Below are 14,267 nucleotides of genomic sequence, written 5' to 3'. Positions count from 1 at the left end.
TCCCCGGGCCCCGTTAATCGATCCACTCCAATCCCCGTCGAGCGCGGACGAAAGCGAAGTAAAACGATGGACGCAACCTTTACAATCGGTCGACCAAACCGGACCAAACTCACCTGCAGACCATCTGGACCATCAGCCTGCGTCCTCGGTGCGGCCAATCTGTCACATCAATATTTGATGACCGTATCACCGCTTTCACGCAATTTTCTACCTGCGGCCAAGGGATGCAGCGTACGCTTTTCCGTGCGTACGTGGAAAAAGGAAAGTTATGATGTTTGCGCATGCTGTGCTTGGGGAGGGAAACGTTGGACGAGCATCCACAGCAGGGATATGAAATGAAATTATTATATTAAATTCGAGATTAGTTTGGTTTAGTCACTGCTTGCAAAAAAAAAATCGATCGGAAAATATTGGCCTCACTTTTATTTATACGGTACGCGGCCAAAGCTTCTGCCTGCGATTGCGATGAATAACGCAGTACACAAAGCCCGCTGGGGAATGTACGTTCAATGCCTGGAACTGGATGGTAATGGTTTCTTTTCTGTTCCTTACTGTGTGCCATGATTTACTAACTGACCGGCAGTGTTGCTTTTAAATATTAAGCTTCATTTTGGAGAAGGTACACAGCTAACAGCTTCTGCTCAGGTGTTCACTAACGCCCGTTCTATACGTCACTGTTTTACCCATCGACCGTAAAAGAAAGTCTTTCCTTGCAGGACGAAAGTAGCCAAACAGATAAAATAAGTATCAAACCAAACTCCATCACTTTTGTCCGAGCACTCCGAAGAGAGGAGCGATGAAAAAAAGGAACAAGATACATTGACTCATTTTCTTTTCCCGGTCCACTTCTTCCATTAACGCGTGAAGATGGATTTTTTATGGCTCATTGAAGTGGGAGCAAACCCATCCCAACGAACCGTGTTCCCGTATGGCAAAAGTTGTGGCAAACAACAACTTTCCCTTCGCTGCGGTGCAAGATTATCCCTTGAGCAGAAAGGTGAATGCAAAAAAACATTTTCCAACTCCTTCCCGGTGCAAATCGGTAACATTGCTGCCATCGATCGGCAGGTACGGAGGTCCGCTTGAAACCACAGCAGCAGGAAGATCAGCGAGCAAATGGGGAGCAGCATAACAAATGGTGTATCTGTTCCTAGATCTTCCCCACCATGCACACGATCCCGCCCCGGGCGGGTTCACGCTGCTAATCATTTTCACCAACTCGCTCAAGCACTCTTGCCCTCGGTGGCTCGGTGCAGAGAGTAATAGATTTCCCTGGGAAACCCCCTCTCCGGGGATGGCCGGGGAGGAAACCCCCAACCAGGGATGGGAAGGATGGCAAGAGTGTACGATATGTTAGGGTGGCCCCTGGGCGTTACCCATAATTCGATACATAAATAATAAACTTTGGTGCTTTAGCAGCTGTCGAGCTCATCTCCCAAGCACCATTAACTAGCATCGCATCCGTACACAGGTCCGCACACTTTATGCACAACCTTCCATCACACACACATTGCACGAAGCACGGGGAAAGCAGAGTTTTCTTTCTGGCGTTTATGCGTCGATGCTACGCATCTGGATTTGATCCAGTACAGTTATGAGTCGTACATGCCTTTTTGTGCTGATGAATTATGCTGCTCTCTGGCCTGAGCGGGCAAACGGGGGCCATTATTAATTGGTTCGTACGGAAATAATTGCTTGCACTGTACTAGTGCCGAGAGAAAATGGAGCAAACTTTAACCAAGCTAACACGCTACGTGAAAACACGAATCTATTAATAATAATAATAATTTAATTTATATTCTTCGGAGCATCGATTAGGGCGCAAAGTTTCTTTGCAGACGGAAGCGTCAAAATTGATTATTTAATCACAATCAATATATTTATTAACTCTGTTACATCCATGCCACATGGCTTACAATGGAATTAATGCTCGGAACAATGCAGCTCATACGCTAAATATGACCTGTTATCGAAATAAGTGTCCATTGCTTGTGTTTATTGCTTAGTGATGCATTGGCATGACTGATTTTTCTTCATCTCAATTGTCTACGTTTCATGCTGCTGTCCCTTCAGCTGAAATATGGAAGTAAAATACCGACAAATTGTCCATTTTTCTTACCATCCATCCGTAACGGCACGGTACGATTGGACGCGTAGCGTCTGCTAAGAAGCGTAAAGAGGCGGAGCACGTCCACGTTTCCTTTACTCTATTTACCCTATTTTACCATTCGTTACCTCATCTAGCGACAGTGAACAATTTACTTCCAATTGACTGCATCAATTTACTGCACTGTGGTGCGTCGTTGAGCTCCATCTGCACGATCGACTCCCAATGAACGTGGAAGAATCCAGCTACATTCAATCAAACAATTTTCTCAACCCCTGCTGTCAGCTATCACCAGGCACGTTGGAGTGTCCAGCAGGGAAAAATGATAATTTTCTCCCAGTGGTTTTTTCTTCCCTTGGTATGAGCAACTAAGCTATTGATGGAAAAAACACTCACTATTCACACAGTGGTTCGGTAGCTTAGTAACCCTGTTGTGATGAAGTTCTTTGATGAAATTCTCCAGATGTTGTTTGTTGATGAGTTGCTTTTTGTGATTCATAAAAATAATGATGTTCTCATAAATATGAACTAATGAACTAATCTGTGTATTTCTTGTCATTCTGTGTTTTAAGCTCAAATATATTTTTTTTACGTCTCCCACGGCTGAATTCAGCGTGTTTCGTTTCTTTTTTTGTCACTGATTTACTATTAGTATTGCTGTAAAAATGAAAATTTTCAACTCAATAGGACGGCAAAGTAAAGGGAAATAGTTGGAAACTACGAATAATCAGCTTGCAGTGCTTGCAGCTCTTTGCATTAAGAGAATAAGAGCTACTTCATCGATGCATAATTTATCGTCTTGTAGTTTCTCGTCAAGAAACTATTCCATTAACATTTATTCTTATTTAGTTTGATCGAACGAGATCACAGATTTTTGTAACTTAAAATGATTTTTAAAATGTATTTAATGAATCATTTTTGTACCTATTCGTTTAAAACGTTTTACAGTACAGTTCCCATGCTCTTAAAATACGAATGAAAATTGAAGCTCAATGAAATCACTTCACCAACCGCTAACACCACTGTACATTCTTCTGCCCTCTTTACAGAGCCTTCGCCGCTGTATGAGAACAATCACTATCACGAGGAATGTTTAAGGTGCAACTCATGTGGTCTCAACCTAACTGGCCCCAATCAGAAGCGTGCAAGACGGTTCAAGGTAGGTTATTGGTCATCGTGATTCCTTGCTTCCTTAAAACTACACCACAATTGCCTTTTTCTCCTTACTGATCTGCCGTCTTTTTGTGTGTTTGTGTGTGTGTTACAGAATCAAATCCTCTGCGATCTGCACTTCGCAGACGTTGCCCTGATGGAGTGTTCGGACTTTATGCAGCAGCTACGAAGCTTTAAGCCACAGTCATTAGGTTGCGCTGTGGCACGGCGAAAAAGCTCCACCACGCTCATCTTTCCACTGCCACCGCAAGCTTGTTCAGGTAAGATGGAGTTCTGTTTTGCTTTTTTTTTTGCGCTCGTGTTGTTTGGTTCCCGCGTGGCCCAAATAGAAACCAATTCCCGATAAACAGCGGTATACCTGTTTGTGTGTTTGCTGCATAATTGTCACGCCATGCTTTCCCAACTTATTGGGGCACAATTAATTAACACACCGAGCCCTTTCCGCACCACCAACGTTTCGTTCACTATCGATCGTTCCGTGCAGGTGAAGAAATTGCCTCATGAAGCATAAATTCCACCCCGATACCCAGGCGGAATGCGAGCATGGGTGCGAGGGGAAACCCTTCAGCGCAACGCACAAACGATTCGCTCTCATTCATCAACACTTTCATCGAGATCCCGTTTTCCCGGTGACGAATTGGAGTGGAATGGTGATCGCTTTCCTCGGCTCCGTCGGCCTGTTTCAGGTCCTCTTAACTTCTCTTAACCCTCCCTCCTGAATTGGCTTCGGCTCCACCGTTGGGGATGGAAAAAGGGTGCACGAGCACTGACAGCCAATTGAGACAGCGCCGAAGTGAGGAAGGCACAGGGGAAGTTGCCAGGAAAACGTGGCAAATCAACCAACCACAAATCAGTCCAATCGTGCGCATCATTAATTATGTGCTGCAAACCGTCAACCCTGGTTCGATGCGAGGTGACGGCTCCCGCTGGTCCCCACCCAAACACCCGAACTACTTTTTTTTCCCCAACGATTGATTGTCGAAAATCACGCAATCGGGAATTAAGGCGGGGAGTGTTTGAGGGGGGGGGGGGGGTGGAGACAAGCCAAGTGTTGCTGCCATGATCGTCCCACTCCAGCAGAATGCTGCCGCCGTTCGAAGGGTTGTTCGCATTTCGGTTCCAGCAAGGATTTCCGGTGAAAGCAATCTTTTCCGCTCACTCACGACATTTCCTCTGTTACCCCGTCCCCCTGTGGCCCTTATTTTAATGAGCAACCCGCCCCTGTCCCTTGCGCCACAGTGCTGCGGATTAACCTCAGCCCCATTTAGCAGGACGGAATTGACAAAAGGGGAGGCGGCTCATAAATGTCACATACCAATGGATGAAATGGATGAAATTCGCGCCTGTAAGTGTGTGTGGGAGGGTGGGGAGGTTTTTCGATTTCCGCCATATGCTCCGATGCAATCAGTTTGCGGAATGGCATCAAAAATGCATTGTACCGTACCGGAGAGGGAAGTAGGGCGGACTGTTTGATACGCGAGCATGGAGCAAGCTAAACAACCGTAACGGGAAAATCGATTCCCGTGTTCGCCCAAACAGCACCCGGAACAGGGGCAAACGGACGAACAGGCTGGTGCTCAGTAACGGCAATGTATTGTGTCTCACACAGCAGTCATCCCGAGTGGAGCCGTTTGCGAAAAATAAGCAGTGGAATGTAGGTGAAAATCAATGAACATTCACTGAAATAAAAAGAGCATTTTTGGCATACCAAAAGACAAAATGGTTATTGAAAAAAACTGGTAATTTTAAACAGAATCAAGAGTAGGTTACAACATATTACAAAAAAGCCATATATTGCATATAAGATACAAAAAATAGAGTAGATTTTTAATAAAATAATGCTAGTTCAATACATTACCACATAATTAGGTCAAAAGTAGCAACATCCCTACTTATAATTAATCTTTATTTGTTTTTTTGGAATTTTGCCTAGATATCAGCTATACCTACATTTAAAATCAATTATCTTTTATGAAAATCTGTGCATAAATTGAGACCATTTTCATTCCAACTGCCATATACAAAGTGTCAAGCAAAAAGAAGCTTTTTATAGAGCATTGCATTGGTTTTTTGTGTCTGCATCAGCAAGGTAAATCCAAGTCGCCGGTTGCTTTGACCAAAAATTACCCTAAATACGTCCTGACTGGCTGGCGTGTTCTTGATACCGTGACAAAGCTTTACCCAACCCGGTATCGCCGGTTTGATTTTCCCATTCGGAGAATTTCACTTAGCAACAAAAAGCTCCGTGCAGTAGCCTGTCAAACCCATCGGCTAATGGTAAGTAATGGCACAGTGACTGCTGTGTCTCACCCTTCCCGGCACACTCGCAACTCGCTAACAAACAATCACGTGTGGTAGAAGAAAACGGTCCGTAACGGTGGCCCTGTAGTGATGACCACTGTGGAGCGGTGCCGTTTTGCCGTTTCGCCTTCCATTATCTTGTCGCTGTCTGTTGTTGCTGTCGAATGTCCAGCGCAATTGAACCGAGTGGCTTGCCCTCCCAACATTCCTGCCCGTTCCTGCGCCAGGGAGGAAAACTGAAACTTTCTAAGCAAACATGCATACATAAACCAGCACACGTACCTTCCCACACACACACACACACACACACACACACACACACACGCACATATGTTCCTTTTTTCTGTTCAAACTTTCAAAACACGTTCAGCAAACAGTAGCACCGAACTGAAGGACGGCACCAGCCCCCATCGGAGACCCCAAAAGTGGGCCAATCGTTCACAAGGGACTTGGACTGTATCCTACCAGCCCATCACTTCCACCCGTACCAATACCAACGGGGAAATATTGACTGAAAACTGTCCAATTGAGTGTGTGTGTGTGTGTCTGCATGTGTGAGTGTTTCGGGCAATGATGATGTTTCTATTCCTTCATCGTCCCGCCATTCCCAGCCTGACCATTCCCAACCTGAGATCTCATCGCCCGGCCGCTCGCTTGCTTGCATTCCGGTTGGACATTTTGGCTAGACAAAAAAAAAGCTGTGTCCCGGGTGAAATGTTTTGCGCCTGCCAGTTGCGCACACGCTGGCGGGCTGAAATGTCAAATAGTTGAAGCCGGACGGGATGCACGGGTGTGCGCTCGTGCAAATAACACATCGCAGCGCGGCTAGGTGGCTGCCTGTCCGGTAGTAGCTGACCGGTAGTAGTGACTTGCAAACGCGAACCAGCAGGGTCGCCCGTTTGCTTGTGCAAAGGTCGGTACAGAGCAAGCGGAACCGCTGCTAGGGCGCAGTAGCTGCGCGCGAGCGCTTTGAACGCGATGAGCCAGAACGCAATGCGCTGCCACTTGACAGACGTATTGGGTGGGACGTATTGGGGTGGTTAAATATTCCAGAACCATTCCTAGAGGAATGTTTCAATTGACAAATACTTTGCACATCCGTTCGAGGATACAGTGGTTGCCTGTACCGCCAGCGCCACGGTTGTGCAATGAACGAACCTAACAACGTCCTTGGCCTTGGGGAAGGAACGATGTGGGGGATGAGTTCATAGTTTTTGCTGTTTGATTTGTTTTCTGCTGGTCCTGCAAAACATTCTACAAACATATACTTACAGCAAGCATTACACAAAGCGTCATTCTTTCCCGCTAGATACCAATACTTGGGGTGCACAGTCTTGCCTGACTTGTTGTAAGCTTTATTTTTAGTAAATTGAGCTGACTGTTTCTTTTAACTTGCGACCCCACCATAAGCATACAACTCATCTTTCTCCTCCTCCTCCTCCTCCTCCTCCTCCTCCTTCTCCTTCCATCTTTTGTTACAGTTGACAAAAGGGAAATGCAAACAAGACATTCATTTCCTATCGTATCGAACACTCCCATCGCCGAGGATAGGGAACGAGCGAACCAGAGAAAGAGTCTTACGGTTCCATTATAAATTTGCTTCAACCATTGTTCGGACTAGCGTTTGGCCCAATTTGGTGTCTCTTTTTTGTTGGTGTTGTTGTTGTGTTAGTGTGGCACACCAGCGCTTTCTGAAATGATTTTATTTCCTGTCACTTTGCCATTTCACTTTGCGGTACCGTACCGGCGTTGAGACACATTCACCGCTAAGGTTCTTCACGGCGCCGGGGCAGCTCAAGTTCGTGCCGTGCCCCGGAAAGGGCAAAGCTTCGGTGCGGTGCGATACGAAGCGAAACGAATGGGAGACGATAATGTTGATTGGAAAATAGAAAATGGTAGTTTTTTTTTGGCAGGGGGAGGTGGATCGTGGAGTGTGAGAGCGGTTGTGTTGGATGAAAATTTTCGCTCGTCCCCGTCGCTTCTTATCAACTTCACGGTGGAGTGGAAAAATCTTGACACTGTCCTTATGAATGTTCGTCATTGTGTGTGTGTATGTGTGTGCAGACACACAGCAATGGAAAGTGATTAGCGAATGTAGCGAAAAACGGATCTCGTTAAAAATTCATTCCAGTTTGCGTTTTCATCCACTCGTTTGAGCACTTGAGCAAAGCGATCTTTAAACTTTTGATCGTTAATGCATCGATGCGCTTTTGTGCGGTGGGAGAGAGGAAAATCTATAAATTTACTTCCCCAATACTGCATCCCCAACTTTGAAGGCAATCAAAGGATACTCTTTTTTTTGGATGCTATTTCTTTACATCTTTTGAGTGAAACGTCAGTGAAACTCTTTCAACCAGTTGCAGACTCTTTTTTTTTTGCACATCTTACACTTTCCAGCAACTGGTGGAGTGCTTTTTTTTGGGTCGATGAAATTGCGCGCAACATCAGAATTGATTAAAAAAGTATACGTTGATTGGTTTTCACCAACCTGGTTGGGCTCTGTTAGTGCATGGAAGTCACACTGAGTAGTTGGGCGAAGCAGAAGGCGTCCAACTTCGGATGGCGTTCAGTTCGGCTCGAGCCCAAGTTTATTGCAATTTTGATTTCCTCCCAATCGAATTCGACGAGTTCGATCCGTTTAATCATTGTGCCATTTGGTGTCAGCTTTGAGGCAGTCTCCCGGTGTGACTTCCTGTTGCAGCGGTAAAGTGGCCCGCAATCGATAGGGGTTGGTTCGTCCGGACAAAAACAACCAGTCCAGCAGTCCAAGCCGTCCTGTCCGTACAGTCGAAAATTGAAAATTTAATCAACGTGCTTCATCATTAACACGAACATTCCCAGCTGCTTCGCGGGCCGTCGTTCAAAAGTGGAAGCTGACCATCATCAGCAAAAAAGTGCCATTTTCTCTACCACCATCTCTCCTCACCTCTCCCCCCGGTCGGCCCGAACCTTTCTTTCGGTGAGCTCCATTCTCCACCCGGGCGTAGTGTCTTGTTTCAATTGGTGTCAGTTGGTATTTGCGTTCGATCGAGTAAAATTCCGTTCCAGTCAACTGTACCGTGTTCACTAGTGTAAAAGTTCTCCTGTCCATCATTCTTTCCTCGCTCTCATTACACAGTGTCAGTCCTTTGAAGCGTACACGAGGCGAATGCAAGCTGAACACGTTTCTCGAAACGCCAGTGCCAGCCAGTAGGCAGCCGGGCTAATGCAAATGATAAGCTTCAATTAAATGAATTTCACTCGCGTGCGTTTTGTCCCGGCGTTGGCAGCATAAAAATAGCACCCCCGACCCGCCGAGATGGGCGCTGGAATGTGCAGCCAACAAGCAAACAGGCCGCCACACAGACACACCCTCGAGCTGGAGAACCAAAACTGCCACTGCCAGGGAGTAGTGCGGTAAGGATAAAGCGCCCCGTGCCGATAGCACGGAATGGCAAGAGAGCCTTAATATCTGTCATTACGAGGACGATTTCCACTTTTCACTTCCTGTCATTTCTAATTAATCACTTGTTTTGCTTCGGTTCGCTGGATGGTTTCGGATCGAGGTCGACTTCCCATCCCAACGCTCCATGGTACGGCGCACGGCAAGGCGCCATCGAACACGGAGCATCGCTTGCGATTGCGCTTATTTCGACATCGGCTGTCGTGTGATCGGGTTGGGTAGATTAAAATGAAATAAAATAAAACCTCCACCGGAAGCCGTTCCATCGAAGTTCTCTGTCCTCATGAGCAGAAGTGGAAGAAGAAAAAAAAGTGCGCCCATAACCTAAGCGGAACCCTATTTCCATCCTATGCCACATTCCATTCTTTTTTTTTCTTCATTTATCTTCTATGCTCTTTGTTGTTCTCTCTTTCCTACTTTCTTGAAAACTGTGTCTGTGGCAATCGTTTTTCCTTCCTTTCCTATCGATCGTTTTATGGGTGGAATCGGGCAAAAAGGGATGGTACAAAGAACGAGTGTGAGCTTCCTCCGGCAAACCAATGGAAAAATAGTGTGGAAAAGCGAAACCGATAATCGATGAATTCCTTTCGCGTCGGCTTTCGGCTGGTGATGGTGGTGCTCAATGTTTACGAGATCCGGGTATCGGGACCGGAAAATGGAGCACTCGATAGAAGTATGGAAAAGAACGCCACTCCCCTTCAACCGTGCCAGTCGTACCCATTAAGGACGCAAACGCCTTTGGCTTGCCATCGCCATCGTGGCTGCACCCGTGGCAGCTTTCGTTGTGAGGCCCGACTCGTGTTGACGAGTCGTCTATGTGCCGCCCAGAAGCTTACCCACAGCACACCAATAACACACACACATACAAACACACTCACAAAGCCACACGACGTACACGTAATGACAGAAAAACCGACACAACCGAACTTCAACTCCCCCGGCGGCCAAAGGAAAACGGCCTTTAACGACTTGCTCGAACAACTTAATTTACATTTGAAAAGGCATCCAGCAGGAGAGCAGGACGGGGTAGAAGCAGGGGCACGCTATCAGAACCCGCCGCACTTTGCTGCGGAAGGGATGGCCGGAAGTGCGCGATGCGAGCGAACAGCATTTCGATGAGCAAACATCGAACGGTGATGGTAACGGGCACGGTTAAATGGACGATTAAATTCTTGATTTGCATACATTTTTAATTGCCATTAAAAATGTGGCCTGCTAGCACGGAACACGCTTAAATGGTGGTACCGGTGGTGGTGGTGGTGGTTGTGCTGATTTCAACGATACTCCACCGTTCCCTGGGGCCACGGCCTGGGGGGGTTTGTTTCTCGTTCCGCAGCGGGACGCTTGCTGCGGTGCGGATGTTTAAACATTTTAGCAAACCAAACCGCAGACTTGATAGCGAAACGATTTCTGCTTAAACGGTTGCGTAATATGTGTGTGTGTGTGTGGGAGAAAGAGAGAGAGAGAGAGCAATAAGGTTTTTTTTTGCTAATGCTAAACAAAATAAAATAGCTGTTAACGCGTCAGCTTCACCCAACGGGATAATCGTAGATAGTGTGATGCACACGCATTTTGCTACAAATAAATGAGCCAAACAGGCAGGAATCAATTAGCGAACAAGCTTAAAGCTGTTTAGATGAGATGATAAGGCATTCCAATATGATTAGAATTGGTTAAACATTCAATCATAACAGAACTTTCCTATGAACTATAAAAATGTCATTTAATTTTGAATCATTTCGTGACGGATATTGCAATTGAAATTTTTTAAATAATTCATTCATTATCATAGTTTCCACCAACCATGATAAAGCTAGTATCGTATTTGCACTCTTGGTGACATGAAAACGTACGTTCTCCAATTAATTATATTCATACACCAATTCAATCATTTAATCAAAATAATATTCATATTATAAATTATAAAATAAATAGTGTATCGTGAAATTCCCAATTGAGCCTATAGCGTACAGCACGTTGTTTCGTTTCATGATGGCGTTACATTACGTAGCTTCAAAAATACCAACAACCAACGCTCAGCCGCTTCGCCTCATTTCCTTATCACGAAATCATATTTCGTCATCAGACAACCGCACTCCAATCAGCTGTGGTTAATTTATTCATTTGTTTTTCCTACGCTTTCAACAGTTGACAAGCAAATTTAAGAACCACAATCAATGTGAACGAAACCAATCAATGAACGAAGCGACAATCACGGTCGCCTAGCTGTCGCAATCACGATCACCCGGGATTGATACACACCCAAATTAAGCGACTTGTCGCTTCGGATATCTGATCTGAAAATCGTTCGCTGTCAGGGAGCAGAAATGCCACCAACACAAATTAAACTTTCCACGCTGGTTTTGATTTTGCCGAGCCGGAGTTTGTTTTCCTTTAATTTGTGCTAATTGATGGTTGAAGTTTGCTTGGTTTTGCGGTAGCCAATGTTTACAAAGTTAACTATGAGTCATATTTCAGTGTTGTGTTGGTATCGCGCCTCAGTTTAATTCAACGCTATTTCACCGGAACTTTCGATCAAAGGGAACGCTTCCTTCTTGCCCTTTAACAATACCACCACAAAGTTTTTATTCAATCTTTTACACGCGAACGAAAGACGCTCCAAAGACGCTAACCGCCTTAGCTTCGTGGTGCCAAGTAAACCTGAATGATGGATGGCAGTGCTCGATCGGTTCCATGATTAGTCGACGACGCCTAGCACACGCGTCAGCTAATTCTTCACGGTCGGTGACAAGTGGGTGACGATGGGTGGACAAACTTTTTGTTCCGCCCATTCGCACCGCCCTCGCCCTAGCTACCGTAGTGACACTGATTTCGGAAAATTCGCACAACTCTCCTAGATACGGTAACGGCGACGCGTTGACGAGTGAAATGATGATCGATTCGAGCTTCGCTTCCGTCCAACCGAGCGTCCGCTAAAAACGGGAAAACTTTTCGCCAAATCCGTCCCCCATGCACTCTCAAAACACTCAAGTCGCAAGTACGGTGGCGTAACGTTAAGCCGTTAGCATGAAATGACACAAAACTTGCTCCCGGGCGTGGTGCGGAAAATTCCACCTCCAATGCTACCGTTGGATGAAGTCGGAAACTTCCAAAATCGGGTGAATTATGAATAATGGATGTTAATCACTTGAAAATCACACCCGTGTCGCTTTGGTACGATTTCTATGTCACCATGCCGGGGGGCAGGGAGCGGTGAAAAGATGCAACGGAAACTTTAAGCAAACATTTCCCTACACCCCCGCCCCCGTCCACGGCCGTCGTTCGGCCATCGTGTGACTTCGAAATAACATAATCTTCCCACCGTAGCAGCTGGGAAACGTTATGGCAGCGTTGTGCTATCTTCACTCGACAGCCAAGTCCTGTTCGATGCAACTTCACGCTCGAAGAAAGCTCCCTTCAGCACACTCACAAAACAGTGTCAACTTTTGTGCTCGGAACGTTCCGGTCGTGCTCTAGCAGGAACGCTGGTGAGTGCCTGCATTTGCATACTGTCTCGGGCACAAAAGACTGTTCGATGCAGAACGTAGCACCCGGTTCAAGCATGCATGGAAATCACTTCCAATTCAGATTCGGTTGTCAAACGCACAAGGGGCCGTACTTGCCAGGGACGCCAGAATGCAATCATCCGGCAATCCGGCGGGATCTATAGCGTGGAGAAAGGGATAGATTTTTCTCCTTCAAACGCAGTTCATTTTCTGCTATTTGAACGCCAGAGCAACTTAAATCACAACCAAAAGCATGTGGCAGACATGTGAGTATGAGTGGAGCACTGTTGGAGCCTCTGTTACTTAACTAAAATTGATCAGCAGACCGTCACTCCATTGGAAGGCCAAACCAAACTGATTCATAAGCTTCCCGGTTCAATGAAGCGACCAAAACCCGAGTTTGTTAATCCATTAATGGCTCATTAAAAGCATCCCCGCTAAACCCATTCATCAGCGGCTTTGGTTGCAGTTACTCCACTCATTTCAACTTCAGCCCTCGTACCGCTCTGTACCGGTGCCACCATTAACCACAAACCAGCACCACCATTCGCGAGTGAGTGTTTGCGCGGGTTGTGTTTGCCAGACCCCATCCCAGAAAGTAAACAAACGAAACTATGTACATTTTCGTTCGCAACCTTCGCCAACTATTCGCCACCCGCGTAAGACAAACTTCTAAATCCTCTGGCAGCGAACCATCTCTTACCCGCTGCGCTTGGACAGCTCCACGCTTGGGAAACCATTTGGAGCTTAGTCAAACATAAACCATTTACCACCGTGTGCTGTCGGCGCCTTCCGTGCGCCTGAAATACGATTGACAGTGGGCGAACAGTGTGCGAGCGTGTGCTCACGATGACGCTAATTAGTTCCAACTTTCGCCATCAATTATCATCACCAAAGCATTGCGTGCCGGCGTTGCTGGTTGTATCAACGACCGCCACCTGCAAACACTTGCGGTAAGCGGGTGGGGGGGGGGGAAGCTTGGGCGGTCGCCGTTGTGAAGGAACGCGACTGGAACGAATCCAACCACCAGCGCACGGTTTAACACTAATGGGTTCACATTTTTCACACCGGTCGTGGGAAAATGGGGCAGCGTTTGGGAAGCACGATAGGCTCACACTTTATTAAACATGCATGCATGGGGCGACTTAATGTAAACGAATTGCAGCCCGTTTGTAGTGTTTGTAGCGGTGGGCTGAGAAAGTAGCACTGATTACAAACATCATGGGGTAAGTAAGTAAGAGGCAAATCTGTTGCCATTTAATCGACCATTTGACGGTAACGACCCATCATGTACAATAACTGCATCCATGCGTACGCCACGCGTGTGTTTCTTTTGTCCCGCAATAACAATCAAACAAAACTGCTCCATTCACACCGTACGCTTGATTGCACGGAAGGATTTCCAGTTGGGTTTGTCAAAGCATACGCTCCAATCCGTTCCGAACGTAAAGGGTGTAATAATCCTTGACCGATTTCACTCCCTATCCTTGCTCCCTGGCAACAGTACACTTTGGAATTGCATCATCCTCCACAAATGTATTATTAAAATCCAATTAATATCCCCTTTCCTCTGTTGCGATCGAGCCCCGGAGCGAGCCCCACCAAGGACACTAAGGACCATGCTGACACTGCACCATCACATGCTCGATTTGTTCGGGCCGTGCTTAAGCTCGATGGCCCCCTTTTGTGAGCGAACCCACTTCAACACTTCAACCTTCCGGATTTGTTCAGCAAACTT

The 14,267-nt window shown here is 46.3% G+C and overlaps 1 protein-coding gene across 15 annotated transcripts in view; it reads left to right on the top strand.

Annotated features, from left to right (window-relative positions):
• LOC120908893 overlaps positions 1 to 14,267 on the top strand; it is a 160,655-nt gene that overhangs the window by 100,211 nt on the left and 46,177 nt on the right. For all 15 annotated transcript variants that reach the window (XM_040320389.1, XM_040320391.1, XM_040320386.1 and 12 more), the window contains 2 exons: positions 3,157 to 3,266; positions 3,375 to 3,540. In XM_040320389.1, the coding sequence (XP_040176323.1) occupies positions 3,157 to 3,266; positions 3,375 to 3,540 (276 nt within the window). The remainder of the gene's footprint in view (positions 1 to 3,156; positions 3,267 to 3,374; positions 3,541 to 14,267) is intronic.

Source organism: Anopheles arabiensis, chromosome 2 (genome assembly GCF_016920715.1).
Source record: "Anopheles arabiensis isolate DONGOLA chromosome 2, AaraD3, whole genome shotgun sequence".
In the NCBI taxonomy this organism is placed as follows: domain Eukaryota; kingdom Metazoa; phylum Arthropoda; class Insecta; order Diptera; family Culicidae; genus Anopheles; species Anopheles arabiensis.
This window is presented reverse-complemented; position numbering and strand designations above follow the sequence as displayed.